We start from the raw sequence: 14052 nt of genomic DNA on the forward strand, positions 1-14052 counted from the left end.
TATGTAACTTATATTTGTTCAGTCACGGATTGATCAGTATGCTGTGTAATGTAGCAACCCGATGTATTTGGGCAGCATGAATGAATAAAGTATTTCTTTCTCTCTCTTGTTTGGGTAAAAAAGGCATTTTTAGAGCAGTTCCAAGGCTGTGAGACATGGCTAGATGATAGATAAGAGGTAGAAGGCTTGGTGGAATCAAAGGTCACCATCTCCATCAACTTCCATTCAGTCTTAATAAATTCAGTTAGGTTTCTGTAAGTGGGGAATTCCACGTTGTGTGAAGTGTGCCTTCAATCTAATGCTAGACACTCCTTCACTTCTGAATTTCTGGTTTGATTTTAGTGGACTATATAAAATTGTGATAAATAAAACATAATTAATTTAAACAAAAAATCTATTGCATAAATTACAGTTGAAGTAGGGTGTGGCCGAAACAACAGGTGTGTTAATTAATTTTGAATAATGAGTCTATGATTGAATGACGCTGATGATGGTAGTTGAATTATATTGATAGGCGGACTTACTCCATAGCTAGGTTATCTTCTCATCCTTTCTTGATTTCTTCCCTCCTCCTCCTCTGTTCCAGGAGGCACTTCAAGTTGTCTCTACTCCCTCATTTTTCTGTTAGAAGATAGCTGAAGAGAATAAATGGCTGCCTCTGGCCAAGGCTTGCTAGCGAGTGTCAGTGTGAGTGCTTTTGTTTTCTCGGCCACATGGGACGCTGGTGTTATGATCGTAGCGATATGATTGAAATTTGTTTTGACTCTTCCGTTTGAATGGAACACACGTCTAAATATTTCTTTTCAAATGCCGTTTGGCTGTTATTGTAAACATTGAAGTAAAAGTAATGAAAGAAGAAAATCATAAAGGTTTTCAGTTTTCAAAAGCTTCAGAGATTCAATGCCCTTGATCACTGAAGATATCTTACACAACATAACATAGATGGCGCTACATCATGCCACTGAGACTGGGCCTCCTATGAATCCTTTCGCCAGTCAATATGATCAGTTGGAACAGCTTTCCAGTTTCGGACTCCCAGTAGAGCTCGTATGTCCGATGTCACTGAGTCCTCCCATCTTACATTTGGCTTGTCAACCAAGCCTTTCTTTATCCATGCATCTTTCCAGACAGTATCTTCCTGGTTATAGCCAAATCATCCATACGTGCAACGGGCCCAGCTTATCGAAGTCGCTCTATCTTGATAAACTTGACCAAGTCTATATCCTTACAAAGGCTAGCAAGTTCAGCATTTCTCCTTCTTCTCCAAATTCCACCCTCTCTAACAGAACCAAAAATCCTTCTTAAGGTTGATCTTTCAAAGATCAGAAGTCTACTGAAGTGGGGCCCAGCACCTCTTTCTACCTGTAAACAAACTCCCTGAAGAAGGGATAATTCTCTTCTTTCATCAGAAAAGAGAAGTCCGACTTGGCGAGGGCGAAAATCCCAGTCTTTCTTGACAGCCTGACTCGGTGTCCTTCCATGGCAGAGCGATCCACTATTATGTGTTCTGCTGATTCTGGAACTCCGTACGTGGGCACCGGGCATCAATGTTCATACCAAAGCTCTGCAGCTTTTCCGGAAACACCCCATGTCCTGTTATGATTTGTGAGACCCAATAGTCTGAGAGGACGCACTTAAACTTCAAACTCGAGTGGACAGTAGGGAAGAATTTTCTCAAAGTAGTGCCCTTATGGCTTGCTACCCACTGCTCCATTCCACTGCTGTATTGAGTCCTCCCCCAACATCTTCCATAAGTTTGGAGTCTCACCGATCCTCTCTTGGAGCTCCTCCAGTAGCACTTCCAGTCCCTGTCTCCTTCACCTCATATTTAAGGGCATTCTTCTTGAGGATGAGGTCCTCCTTGCGTAATGTTCTGGCTCCACACAGGGGATGTGTACCTCATAATATCCAGGATCACACCTTTATGTATGGTCATCGTTGCATGGTACCTGAAGTCCCAAAACACACCCTCTATCCTGCTTAATCCAGTGAGTAACTACTTAGTGAGTATAGATTGCTGGGAGTGTCAATCCCATACACGAGGCCACCAAACGCTATCGAAGGCGAAGGAGATGTCAAACATGATCGATAATACGTATTTCTCCACGCTCTCCTCCATGTCCCTACGCACTTTCAGTTTCCCAGTAGTTCCCCCAGTACTTCTCAGTAGTTCCCTTGCCACGGGTTGAGCCGAATTGCCGTGGATGGGTTGCAGGACTTGAGATTGGTCTGATGCTATTGACGATTGTCCTCAAGGACCTTAGTAGCTACTGAGAGGAGGTATATAGGTCAGTAGGCTTTTGGCGTTTCCTTATCCTTGTAGAGCAGTCTCAAGTCTGCAATCCTCCACTTGCTTGGAAAGTGCCCCTCATCTGAACACTCGTTGAATATCTCCAGTAAATCCTCCTCGATATAAGGGGCACTGTTCTTGAGGATTGCAGTATCTATGATATTTAGTCTTGGAGCCTTACCAATTCTTTGCCTGTCCATGGCAAGGCGAAGGTCATGTATATCCCATGGTGGTCATAGGTTGGTACCTGGTGGGTATAACATGGTGTGTCTAACCATTTCATCATCTGCACTATCCTGGGACGGATCACTCTAGGGCTTCGTCTCTGTATAGTCTATATATATCTTAGGAGTCTCCTCCAGGGTAGTTGCTTGGGCATCTCTCACTCCAATAGCCACCATCACCTGAAGCACCTTTATTGCCCAGTGGCACCCTGTACGGAATTCCCCAGGGATTCTCTGACTCTACCATGAATTCATTCCAGGACCTCTTTCTCTGGTTACACACTCCGTTTCGATATGCCCTATACCTATGCTTAGATTCTTCTCGGAGTACAGGCCTCCTCTCGTCGTCTCTGCACTCCTGGTATCTACACTTAAACTCTTTAGTATTCTCTTTTTAACTGCATCTGAGCTGGTGTCCACCATGTGACCGGACGTATTCATTGGACCTTTGGCATTGGAGGGTAATACTTGCCTCTTCGATAATGGCACCCGTCAGCATTACCACTCTGTGGTCAATCTCTGACTCCTCTTCCATAGGTATCATCTCCCATTCTCTGTCAGCCAGTATTCCCTCCAATTCACTGGGAAAGGCTCTCTAGTTTGTCTATCAGGTCACAAAGCCCATTTCTACTTCTAGGGCACCGCCTTCCTTCTCCACTTTACTGAAAGAATGATGATATACGACCTGGTGGTCGGAGCTCGTGTCTCATGCCCAAGTCCATATTCACTCCTCTGTAGATTCAAACATTCATAAGGTTTAACTTATTATATATTAATATGATAATTAGGTTATACTAGACCCTCTCTTTTATACTTCTTGGATATCAGCTAAGTCGATCTTGTGATCAAGTTGTGGGAGGAGTCGTTGTGAGCTCCTTTGGTGCTAATTACTTCTCTTTGGACCCCAGTTGATATTTAATCTACCATAATTTAGGTTGCTTATTTTTTTTCTTTCTTTTTTTAGATAGAAGAAAAATACAACTCAAGAGACCATCCATTGGAAGAATGTCTCTTTGATCTGAGGATAAGGTATATTCCTCATTGTCTCAATGAAGTTTATGATGTTGACAAGTTCACTGCTTTATTTCTGTTTGATCAGGTATGTATAGTACTTCTGTTTACTAAAGAATGCTATTTTTTTTAATTGTTATGTCCAATTTTATGATCCCTAATATGAGGCATAGAGATTAAAAATGGGATGAATCCAAATTTGAACATTTTTTTTTTTTTTAAGCAAAGTTCAAGTGATTAATTTTATTTTAAATAGGGTCAGTAGTTTTAAACAACATCAGAAATATATTTTAAAAATATTATTAAGCTATTCTAACTTCCAAATTAAAATAAATAAAATATTATTAAGCTATTCCTAATATCAAATTTATAAAAGAAAAAAAAATGAAAGAAATTTGAATTACCCCTTTTTGTGAGAGAAATTGAAAAAAAGTAATTAAAAAAAAAACAGGAACAAAATGCATGATAATTATAAATGTATATTATTTTAATTATTAAACATTAATATGAAAGAATTATATAAATCAATTATTCAATTTTTTTTTTTTTGTGATTCCCTTCCTGGTCATTTCTTACATAAGAGGGGAGGAGTGTTCTACTGGGTTATTACTACTACTACCCTGTTCTATCCATGGTGGGGGCCCAAGTTTGTGTCAGATGTGGGACTGCCACAGAATTAAAAGTTGACCATCCAGGCCATATTTGAAACGGCACCACTGCAGTCACAAACCAGTTAGCCCAAGGTTTAGGGCTGTCTGTAGCTGAGGAAGTGAGGCGTAGATATTTGCAACCTTCGGAAGTGCAGTGGCGCTAGGTTCAAATCCGGTCTGGGGATTGACTTATAAATCTTCGGTAGTCCCACGAAATAAAAACTTATCCCCCTACTATGATTAGAATAGGGTAGTACCGTGTAGAACACCCCTCCCCCACTTACATCGAAAATGACCAGGAAAGGAGTTACATAAATAAATGGCCATTTTACTCTCTCTGCTACAAGTGGATTGTTGACATTATTCTTGTAACGCATTCTCGATTTCTTTGAGCTTGCTGATGTTTTGAAATATTCAGTTTTTCATTATCACCCTTCCCTTCCCACCTCGACTACTATTTCATTATTTTAAATAAATATGTAGTATCCCACTTCTTGGTTTAATCATTTGTGATTGACAGGTGAAGAGCGACTATCTGAAGAGCCCAACTTCTGATTTGGAATTGGCTGTTCAGTTAGCTAGCCTTGCAGTGAAACATCATTTCAGAGATGTTCCTTCACTTGCATTGGATAAAAAATCAAATTCAGAATATTTAGAAAAAGAGGTAAGTCTTTTTATAAATTGGAAATACAAATATAAAGTAAATGGGGTGGAAAAGACCATCTTTTGTTATAGTATTAAGTTGTATAAAAACATCAGTTTTCATTTGTTGCATGTTTTTCATTGATTTAACCCTTAGGCTCAAATTCATAGACTGTACTCAAGTAAAGTTTTCACTTAACTCAAGTATGATTCCTCTTTTTCACTTCAGCAACAAAACTTACTTAAGTTTGAGAGATTTTTAACTATCATTAAGTGAAAAATTACTTTAGGCTTGTTTTTCAATTTTTTTTTTCTCAAGAGGCTACCGAGATAAAATCCTGCTCATACTGAGTTAAAAGCATTTCAAGTTTGATGTATTACTCGCCATATTTTTTTATTTGTATCTTTTATTATTCTTGAATTTTCATTGATCATATTTGTTGGTTGGATATTATTTCTGTATTAAACAACTTAACTCATTTATCTGTTGTATAATCAGAAACTGATAAATGCTAAATCTCTGAAGAAGGAAAGAAAGAGTTTTCTAAAATTCAAAGTGGTAATGACCCGGATTAAGGGGCAATTAAGAACAATGGAGCATTTTAATGAAAGAGTAATTAGTGAGAACAAGGATATTGGAATTTTTTAACTTTATTTTATGTATATTATGTATTGAAATTAAATGGAACTGTCTAATAACTGCTTCTCCATATGGATACTTGTCCTTATTTTGTTCCAGCTGATTATTTACTCCTAACATTTTTTTTTAAAGCACGCTGAAACTAATTAGGGAGGGGGAGGGGGGTTTCTTCGATTTTAACTAATTTTTTTAATGGTTATTCTACATCCAAAAATATTCTACATGAGTCCTGGTGTTCATTCCAATGGGCTCCAGTGTGGCTGTGAAAAAACATATTTTATATAATTTAAACAATTTTTTATATGTATGGATTTCAAAATTATTATAAACTAATCCATTTGTTACTTTGTGTAGATTAAGAAAAAAATATTGGATAGTAGTAAATGTATTCAAAATTATACAAACCAAAAGAAGCTTCTAATAAAGTAGGCCAAAAAAATCTAAGGCCTCTGTATATAACAAATGTTGAATGCATATTATTGTAAAAGCCATTAAGGATATTAAACTGCCTTCACTGATGAACTTGAATCAGATCATTCCCCAATTTGAAAAAAATGTGTCCTTATAGTTGTGGTAAGTAGTTCATTGTCATGACCTGACCACATTGGTCTTGTTGTGGACTTTGTTCACGTCATGCATTCCCTTTCAAGGTAGAGATGTTCTTTATCAAACGATGGTAGAAAGAATCTAATTTCTCCACTAATCTTATGAAGAATATCCAGAAAGTAAGAGTACTGTTGGGCTGTGTGAATTTTTTTCTCTAAAGTTGGCGACACTGAGGGGTAAGGTGGTTTCCTGAATACTACGAGCACTAGAGACCAATGTCAGTACCAAAACTTGTCTTATAGTGTCCCTTTTTATGAAATATGTCAGTAAGTAACCCTACCAAGTGTGAGGTATAGGCTGCCATAAGGTATCTTCTTGCGGAAGGAAAAAACCCAACTGGAATTTCCGCTTGGATCAAAAATGTTTATGGTGAAGATGCTATAAACCAAACTTACATATTCAAGTGGTGTCTTGAATTTAATGAAGGAAGAGCAAATATTCGTGATGAGCAAAGGGGTAAATCTTCAATGTGATTATTAGGTGGTGAAAAAATAGAGGAAACTATTTGTGAAGACCACTGATTGGTTCTGGATTAAATTTCTGCGATGTTTCCAGACCTTTGTTGCATGAAATAATTACAGAAATACTGGGATATCGAAAATAGTGCTCTGCATTTGTTCCAAAACAACTGATAGATCAGCAAGTATTAAATTGGGTGGTTAGTGCTCACAAGTACCTTGAGCTATTTTAATTGCAAGGTGAGGATTTGCTTAGCTCCAGTATGATTGGTGATAAAACATGGATGGCTGCTTACACCCCTGGAACAATAAGACTTTTGTTTTGAATTGAAAATTTCAAAATCTCAATTTCAGCCAAAAAAAAAATGGCATCCATGTTTGGGAAATGAAAATAGATTATTTTTTGCCTCAGGGGAAGACGATTACTGTAGGATAGTACTGTGAGATCCTACAAAAGCTCAAAAGAGCAATTCTAAACTATCAGAAGGGAATTTTAATGAAGAATGTGTGTTTGTTGCATGACGAGGCACATGACCAACGTTACCAAGGTGCTTTTGAAATTCAGTAGGGACTTGTTGAATGACATAGCTTACCCACCAGACTTGGCACCTTCAGATTTTCATCTTTTCACCTGCCTGAAGAATCACATGTGTGGAAAAAAAATTCAAGCCGATGAGGAGGTGAAACCAAGAGGTTTTGAAGTGAAGGAAGGAGATGGCGGTACAGTTCTTTAAGGAAGGTATCATAAAACTTGTCCCACGACTTACAATCTGCATAGAACGGGAAGGCAATAATGCGAAAAAAGAAGTAGCATATATACCCACAATATCCTGCAATTTTTTTTTAATATAAAAAAATTGAGTATTCTTACTTTCTGGACATGCTTCATATTTTCTAGTGCCACAATGTTACTTGGTCTACAATATACTACTTATCACAGTAGAAGACACCAGAATCCAGAAAGTTCTTAATGCAGCTATATGTTTCATTTTTGTGTTGAAAGGTTGAGTGCACCTTTGCTGTATTATTATCTACTCTCTTCCCTCCCTTCATCCTTTATTTCTTATTAATTGTTATTTTTTCATTAATTTTCTTCTTCTATCATCATATGTTTAATTTATTTTATTTTTTTGTTCTTATTATTTCTTTTTTCTCTCTTTGACCATACAAAAACTGACTAAATTGTGTGTATTTTGTATCTAAATTGATTGTGATTTGTTGATATTTAAATGATATGTATTTTTATATATAACTAAGGGCCTAAAGCCCTAAGATATTAAAGAATCAATCAATCTTTCACTCCCTCACCCTCCTTCATTCCTCGTTTATGATCAATGTGGCTTATTTTCTTTGTATTACATTTAATATTACACCAAATATTTATTTTTCAGGTTGGTCTTCAAAAGTTCTTCCCTGCATCCATTCTAGAATCTCATAAAGCAAAGTCCCTCAGAAAACAGTTGCAATCAAATTTTAAAAAAGTGGCATCCCTCAGTGATAGAGAAGTCGTTTCTCGCTATTTAACCATTCTTAAATCTGTTCTCAACTTTGGAGAGGAAAGATTCCAATGTTCTCTTGGAGTAAGTATTTTTTTTTGTTTGAAAATACTTTTTGAACTGGTTTACTGTCAAGGCCCCAGTTAGTAGAGAGTTTGTTGCAAAAGGTAGGGGAGTAGCTTTGAGTATTTTTTTTTTTTGTGTGTGTATATGTGTAAACATGTAAAAACAAAAATGCTTACAAATCTGAGCTAGGGAGAACTTTAGGCAGCCAAAAAAACCTCAATATTTTTTTCATCTGAAACTCGTAAATAGTGTATTTTAGCGAAAAAGTTATTGTTTAATAAATTAAAAATCATTAAATTTTGTGTCGATTGAGTACCTCAACTTCATAACTGGTTAAGTGGTATGGTCAAATCATACCGATGATTTGACAATGATCTTTAATTTCGATACCAAGATGGAAGATGGTCAGCCACAGTTCGTAGTGAGGCCAGCAGTTCTGCAGATTCCTGCAGCTCCTGTAAACCTGGCAGCTCCGGTGCTACCCCTGCTGCCAGAAACCACTATCGTGGTGGCTCACACTAACATGCTGGCCAAAATGCTAGTGAAAGCAATAACCTTGCAGGGTATCAGAAATGCTATTTCAGACCTCATTTCTCAGGTGAAATAGGAGAGTTGAGTCACTTTCTTAAAGGTGGTTACAACATCAACGGTATACCATAGTCCCGATTTTAATTTGGCCCATCAAATTGCGGACACCGAGGTTTTGCCTTGCCATCCGTTTTTGCTTCTCCCTCTCTATCCTGTCCTTAACCATAGCCTGCACCCTCCGTCGTGCCATATTGTTAAAGACAATAGTGTTCTCTCCTGCCGCCTCATCCCGATAGCAACGCCCACATAATTCAAAAATAACTTCAAGTGGAGCAAACCCTGTAATGCAATGTATCTAGTGTTTGTAAGCAATGATCACCTTTTCCATGGCCTCGTCTGGCTTAAGTCCCTTCTCCAGCTGTTATACTCGTAGGTGGTCACTAAGGGTTCTATGGAGGCGTTCTATCCCGCCTCTACCTTTCAGGTGCCATTTTGCCTCCAAGACTTTCATCTCTACTCTAATTCTAATGCTGTTGTCAGCTGAAATTCTCTCTGGAATGCCGTGATACTGGAACCATGTTCGCAGGGCCTTCAACACTGCTTCCAACGATTTTTCTGTCACTAGGTACGCCATTGCTAATTTCCTGAAGACATTTACTACCATTATCCACTTGTACCCTCTCCAAGTAAACGAGTCCACCTGTATATCACTAAGTGGTGCTTCTACAGTGGATGTTTCTTCCTGTATCGGCTGTGGTGGGTGCGGTCATATTTGGTACTTATGCTTACTTCACAAATACCTATGGTTTCTTGAATAGTCCGCTTCATTCCCTACCAAAAATATCGCCTTTGCTGCGCCTGTGGAGTTTCATTAAGCCCCCAATGATCCATCTTGCTCTGGTGATTGGCGAGCATCACCTCTTTTTGTAGTTCTGGTTCCCTGAGAATCTCCACCATCATCGTTCTCACCATATAAATGTCCAGTCTATGCCGATTCTTTCCGCCCGCCAGAGAACCTTGCCCCAAAGAACTGCTTGCCAATATACAAGTGGTGGGTCAGTCCTGCTTTAGATGCATCTTTCAGTGCTCTGCAAATCTGGTCTTCTTTGATACCCGGTGAGGATGGTTGTGATACTACAGCTGCCGTATTTCCCATTCTCCATTTTCATCAATCCTGAAGTCTTGGTTTTCCAGACGATATGGCGGCGATGGTCATTAACCATATCGTCTAACTATTCCATTTCCATGGGTCTACTTGCTGTTGAGTCTTTGGATGTATCAACCCCGTTCTCGGTGTCCGGCATTTCATGTTCTTCTGGAGCCCACTCTCTTAGGAACTGTCTCCCACTTCCAGATTGTTCACCTTGCTCATCCTCGATTGCATTAATCATTACCACCCTTGAAAGCCAGTCCGCGACCATGTTGTCCTTCCCAGGCTTGTATGCAATGTGCATGTTGTACTGGTTGAGAGTCTCCTTCCATCTGGTGACCCATGCAATCTCCACTGCAATGGTTTGTGGTCAGTGTGTACCTGACAACATCTCCTAAAAATATATGGCCGGAAGTGTGCCATCGCCCACACGATTCCGAGCAACTCCCGTTCCAGGGCGCTATAGCGGGTCTCCGTATTGGTGAGACGTCAACTCGCGTATGCTATGGGTCGCCCTCCGATATAATAACACCGCCCCAAGAGCATATTCATCATAGGCATTGCCTAGTGATATGCCCCTCATTGCCACATTTGAAGCATCTCTTACATGGGCAATGCGCCACTAAATGCCAAATCTATATATATATCTTTATATATTAACGATATTATATATATATATATATATATAAAACATATATATCAATAACACTTAAAGTCTTCCTGCAGTTAATACATAAAATAAAAGAAAAGAAACAATCGTACAATAACACGAAAAAGTACAATAACCGATAGGCAAACCACCCTGCTCTCCTTTAACGTGATAGTTTCTCAATGTGTGGCTGCCTCTCTGCTTACATCCTCCTCATATCCCACGTGTCTTCCTTCCTCCTGGTCCTCGCCTCCATGCACTTTCTCGGCTCCCTTGCTCACAACCATTCCTTTGTTCATCCACTTCATCTTCAGTTTCTGATATTCCTGAGTGTATCTCAATGGTGGCGGAGTAGTCCTTGGCCGATTGTATGTAATCCTTCTCCATCCTGGTTCTTCCACATCCATTCTGGATTCCTGTTTCCGGGTGCTTGTGTCTATAAGTTCCCGAGCGCACTCTCCGAAGGAGTGTTTTCTCAGCATTCCCTCTTCCTCTCAGCTCTTCTGTCAACTGAATCTTTAGTACATTAGATAGGAATTGGATCCGACCCTGTACCTGAATTGTCTCCATCATTTCGCTGCGTTTATAGGTGATTCTATTGTAGCGTGCCAGGTGTTCCATGGCATACTGCCCATCAGACTGTCTCGGTTTTTTTCTTATCCCTAATCATCATAAATATGTCCTCTTCTGGGGCCCACCGTCCTCCAAATGCCTTCTTTACTCTCGCCTTGATCACGTGCCAGGGTATCTCCTTATCCGCTTGAATTTGATTGAGGATACTTCTTTTCACCCTGCAGACAACTGCTGCCCTTAGCACCTCAGCATCCCCACCGACGAGCAGGTTTTAGGCTTGTCTTCGCATCTATTCGACCAATTAGTAGATCACCCCCTTATAGGAAATGTCTTAACTCTCCTGTCTCCCCGGGTGAACCTTTCAAGGTCGGAAAGTGCCTTTCGTGCGTACTTTGATCCAATCCAGCATCGTGGCATGAGCTTGCACTAGTGATATTTCCGGTAGTGGCTGATTCTCTGCCGGAGGTGGGTTCCCTGCAGCTACAGGTTGGTCGACTGCTGCTTAAGGTTGTTTGGCTGCAGCTGGAGGTTGGTTGTTAAAGTTCAGTCCCTCAATGTTTAGAACTGCCTATCTAACTAGTCCGTTACCGTCCATAATTCAGGGAGGACAAAGAGAAAAAATTATTTTTTTTGGAGACTAAAATTGTTCTGGTATCCAAAGGTCTCGGGTTTCGACACTACTTAAGTATCCTCCAAAAAAACAATGAAAAGGGTATGAAATGACTCTCATGAGTTTCAGAAATAGAATGGCGTTTATTGAGTTCAGCACCTCTATGTATATACATCTCAATCAGCTCTTCGACCTGATCAGCTGATACGGCCTGTCAGCTGTTATCGTCCTCAAGCTGTAACTTATATGTTTATGTATATGTATCTCACATTTTCATATGAGAACATTACTGTTTTTAGGTTAAAACTACTTGATATTTTATTATTATTTATTTGGGATGGAAGGGGTCTCAGAAATAATTCTGTCTGGGCACTATATGGTCATATGGTCTAGTTATGTTACTGATTATGTAAACAGTCAACATTACATTTTACTTACTTCAAAGTAATAAATATTATTACAATTTAATGAATAGAATATTTAAGCTATATAGTCTATTTCTTGTAGTTATTGAGAAAGTATTACATTATTATCTAATGTTAATTATAATGACTAAAATCTTTCAAATTATTTTTCAGTCAGGTTGGTCTATCCCAGTTGAGTTAGTGATTGGACCTGAATTTGGCATCAGTTATGTCAGTCATCGTTCAACTGCGGTAATGTATTAATAAATCAATTATTTTGTACAAAACTTTGTTTCTGACGATACAATGATTTTATTATGGCAATTTTTCTTTTTTAATTCTTTTTAAATTATTAATATTTTGTGTATGATGATCGAATTTATCCTTTAAATTGTGTAAAATAAGGTTTTATATTGTTATACACTAGAATGGATTTGGGGTCTTGCAACTGTTTCAACTGATTATGCAACTATTGATGTTAATGTTATATTCAAGGAAGGCTGAACCATCATAGTTTCATTTCTCTATACTGCAAACTCAATTTAAGCATCCGTTGAAGTTTCACTCCATTCTGTGATTGATTCTAATCCAAATAGGTAAATCTAGTAGGAGGTGGGAAATATTGTATCGCTTCCCAGATCATCTGGTAAGCTATATTCAGTTCATAGTGCAGTCAAAAGTTAAATACATCTCTGAAAAGACAATTATCCCATTCATCAGCTATCTATGAGTTATAAATCCTAGTGAATTGAATTCGGCGAACTTTGTGCTGGGAGATGAAAGAATGCAAAGGTCTTGGGTAATGCAGTTCATACTCTTTCAATCTTCATCTAACAACTTGAAGGTTAATAAAACAGAAAAGAAAACAAGACCGTTAAATTTAAATATAGGAAGATGGTCAGGGTTGCGGTCAAAAAGAACAAATATTTTATAACTATTTAATGTCCGACGTTTCGCCCCGCTTTGCAGGTTGTTCAAAGCGATAGGTTAAACAGACTTTTTTTATATATGGGATTCTGTGAATTTTTATGTTCTTGCCTTTTACTGCCTTACATTTCTCAGGATTTCAATTTTTCCCAGCTGTTGCAAGCTCTATTATTGTAAGATGCCTTATGAGTATCCTTACAACAGAGCTAAAACAAATTATGTTCTTTAATACTCTGAAATATTTGTTAAATAGATCAAATGAACAAAAGTTAAACATCCATATAAACTAAGCTATATCGATATAAAATTTAAATATCTAGCTTGTCAAGGTGCTGTGTATAATTAGTCCTTGCACCATTTTAAGAGGTGAGGTATTTTACATCAGAAGGCCTTGATAATATATGTTTTATAGGTAAGGCATTCTGAATAGGAGGTGAATTATCAGGGATTTTGAAGAGTTATACAGGTATTTGGTGTAAAACCTTCCAGGATAGAAACTCCACTCTATAAGGAATTCACTTACTGTCCTGTAGGGGATGCAAGTCCTGATGGTTTTGCTTTAGGTCCTTGCAGGAGCAGATTCTCTTTGTAAGGTATTCGCTTATAGTTGAAAAGATAGCCAGTTCTGCGGGTATTTGCAATAGATTCTGGTGAAAAGATATAGGTTTTAGGAAGGAAGAGAGATCCAGAGAAGGCAGAGCGGAATAACAACACATTTCAATTTTCCTAAAAATATCCATAAAATATACTGAACCACTAATGTGTTAAAGTGATAGTTTAAGTCTCTTGTCAAATAAAAACAGAAAGTATTAACTGTTACTATGAACAGATCAGAGATATTGAAAATTGGACAATTGAAAGTGAAAATTATTAGAACAATTAACGATAGTGAGAACTTGCAAAATGTGTTATTTTATTTCTACAACCCTTTTTTCTAAGGTTCTCTAGTTTCTTGTCCAACCAGGGTACATCTAGTTCTTCTTTGGCAGCTTTCTTCATATGACCTATGAAGAAAGCTGTTTTGGTCCTTAACTGTCCCATAGTACAAAGGGCATTAGAAAAGTTTTGCAATATGAGTGATAGGATCACATGAGGAAGGGGAGCGTTGACGCATGCATAGATTAGTCA

The 14052-nt window shown here is 38.3% G+C and overlaps 1 protein-coding gene across 1 annotated transcript in view; it reads left to right on the forward strand.

Annotated features, from left to right (window-relative positions):
- Fak (protein tyrosine kinase 2 Fak) overlaps window positions 1-14052 on the forward strand; it is a gene marked incomplete in the record, with an annotated part of 76169 nt that overhangs the window by 10952 nt on the left and 51165 nt on the right. The window contains 4 exon segments of the mRNA XM_067046124.1: window positions 3479-3613; window positions 4696-4839; window positions 7913-8101; window positions 12172-12249. Of these exon segments, the coding sequence (XP_066902225.1) occupies window positions 3479-3613; window positions 4696-4839; window positions 7913-8101; window positions 12172-12249 (546 nt within the window).

The sequence above is a fragment of the Halyomorpha halys genome, unplaced genomic scaffold (genome assembly GCF_000696795.3).
Source record: "Halyomorpha halys isolate HHAL.00 unplaced genomic scaffold, Hhal_1.1 Scaffold384.1, whole genome shotgun sequence".
Lineage (NCBI taxonomy): Eukaryota > Metazoa > Arthropoda > Insecta > Hemiptera > Pentatomidae > Halyomorpha > Halyomorpha halys.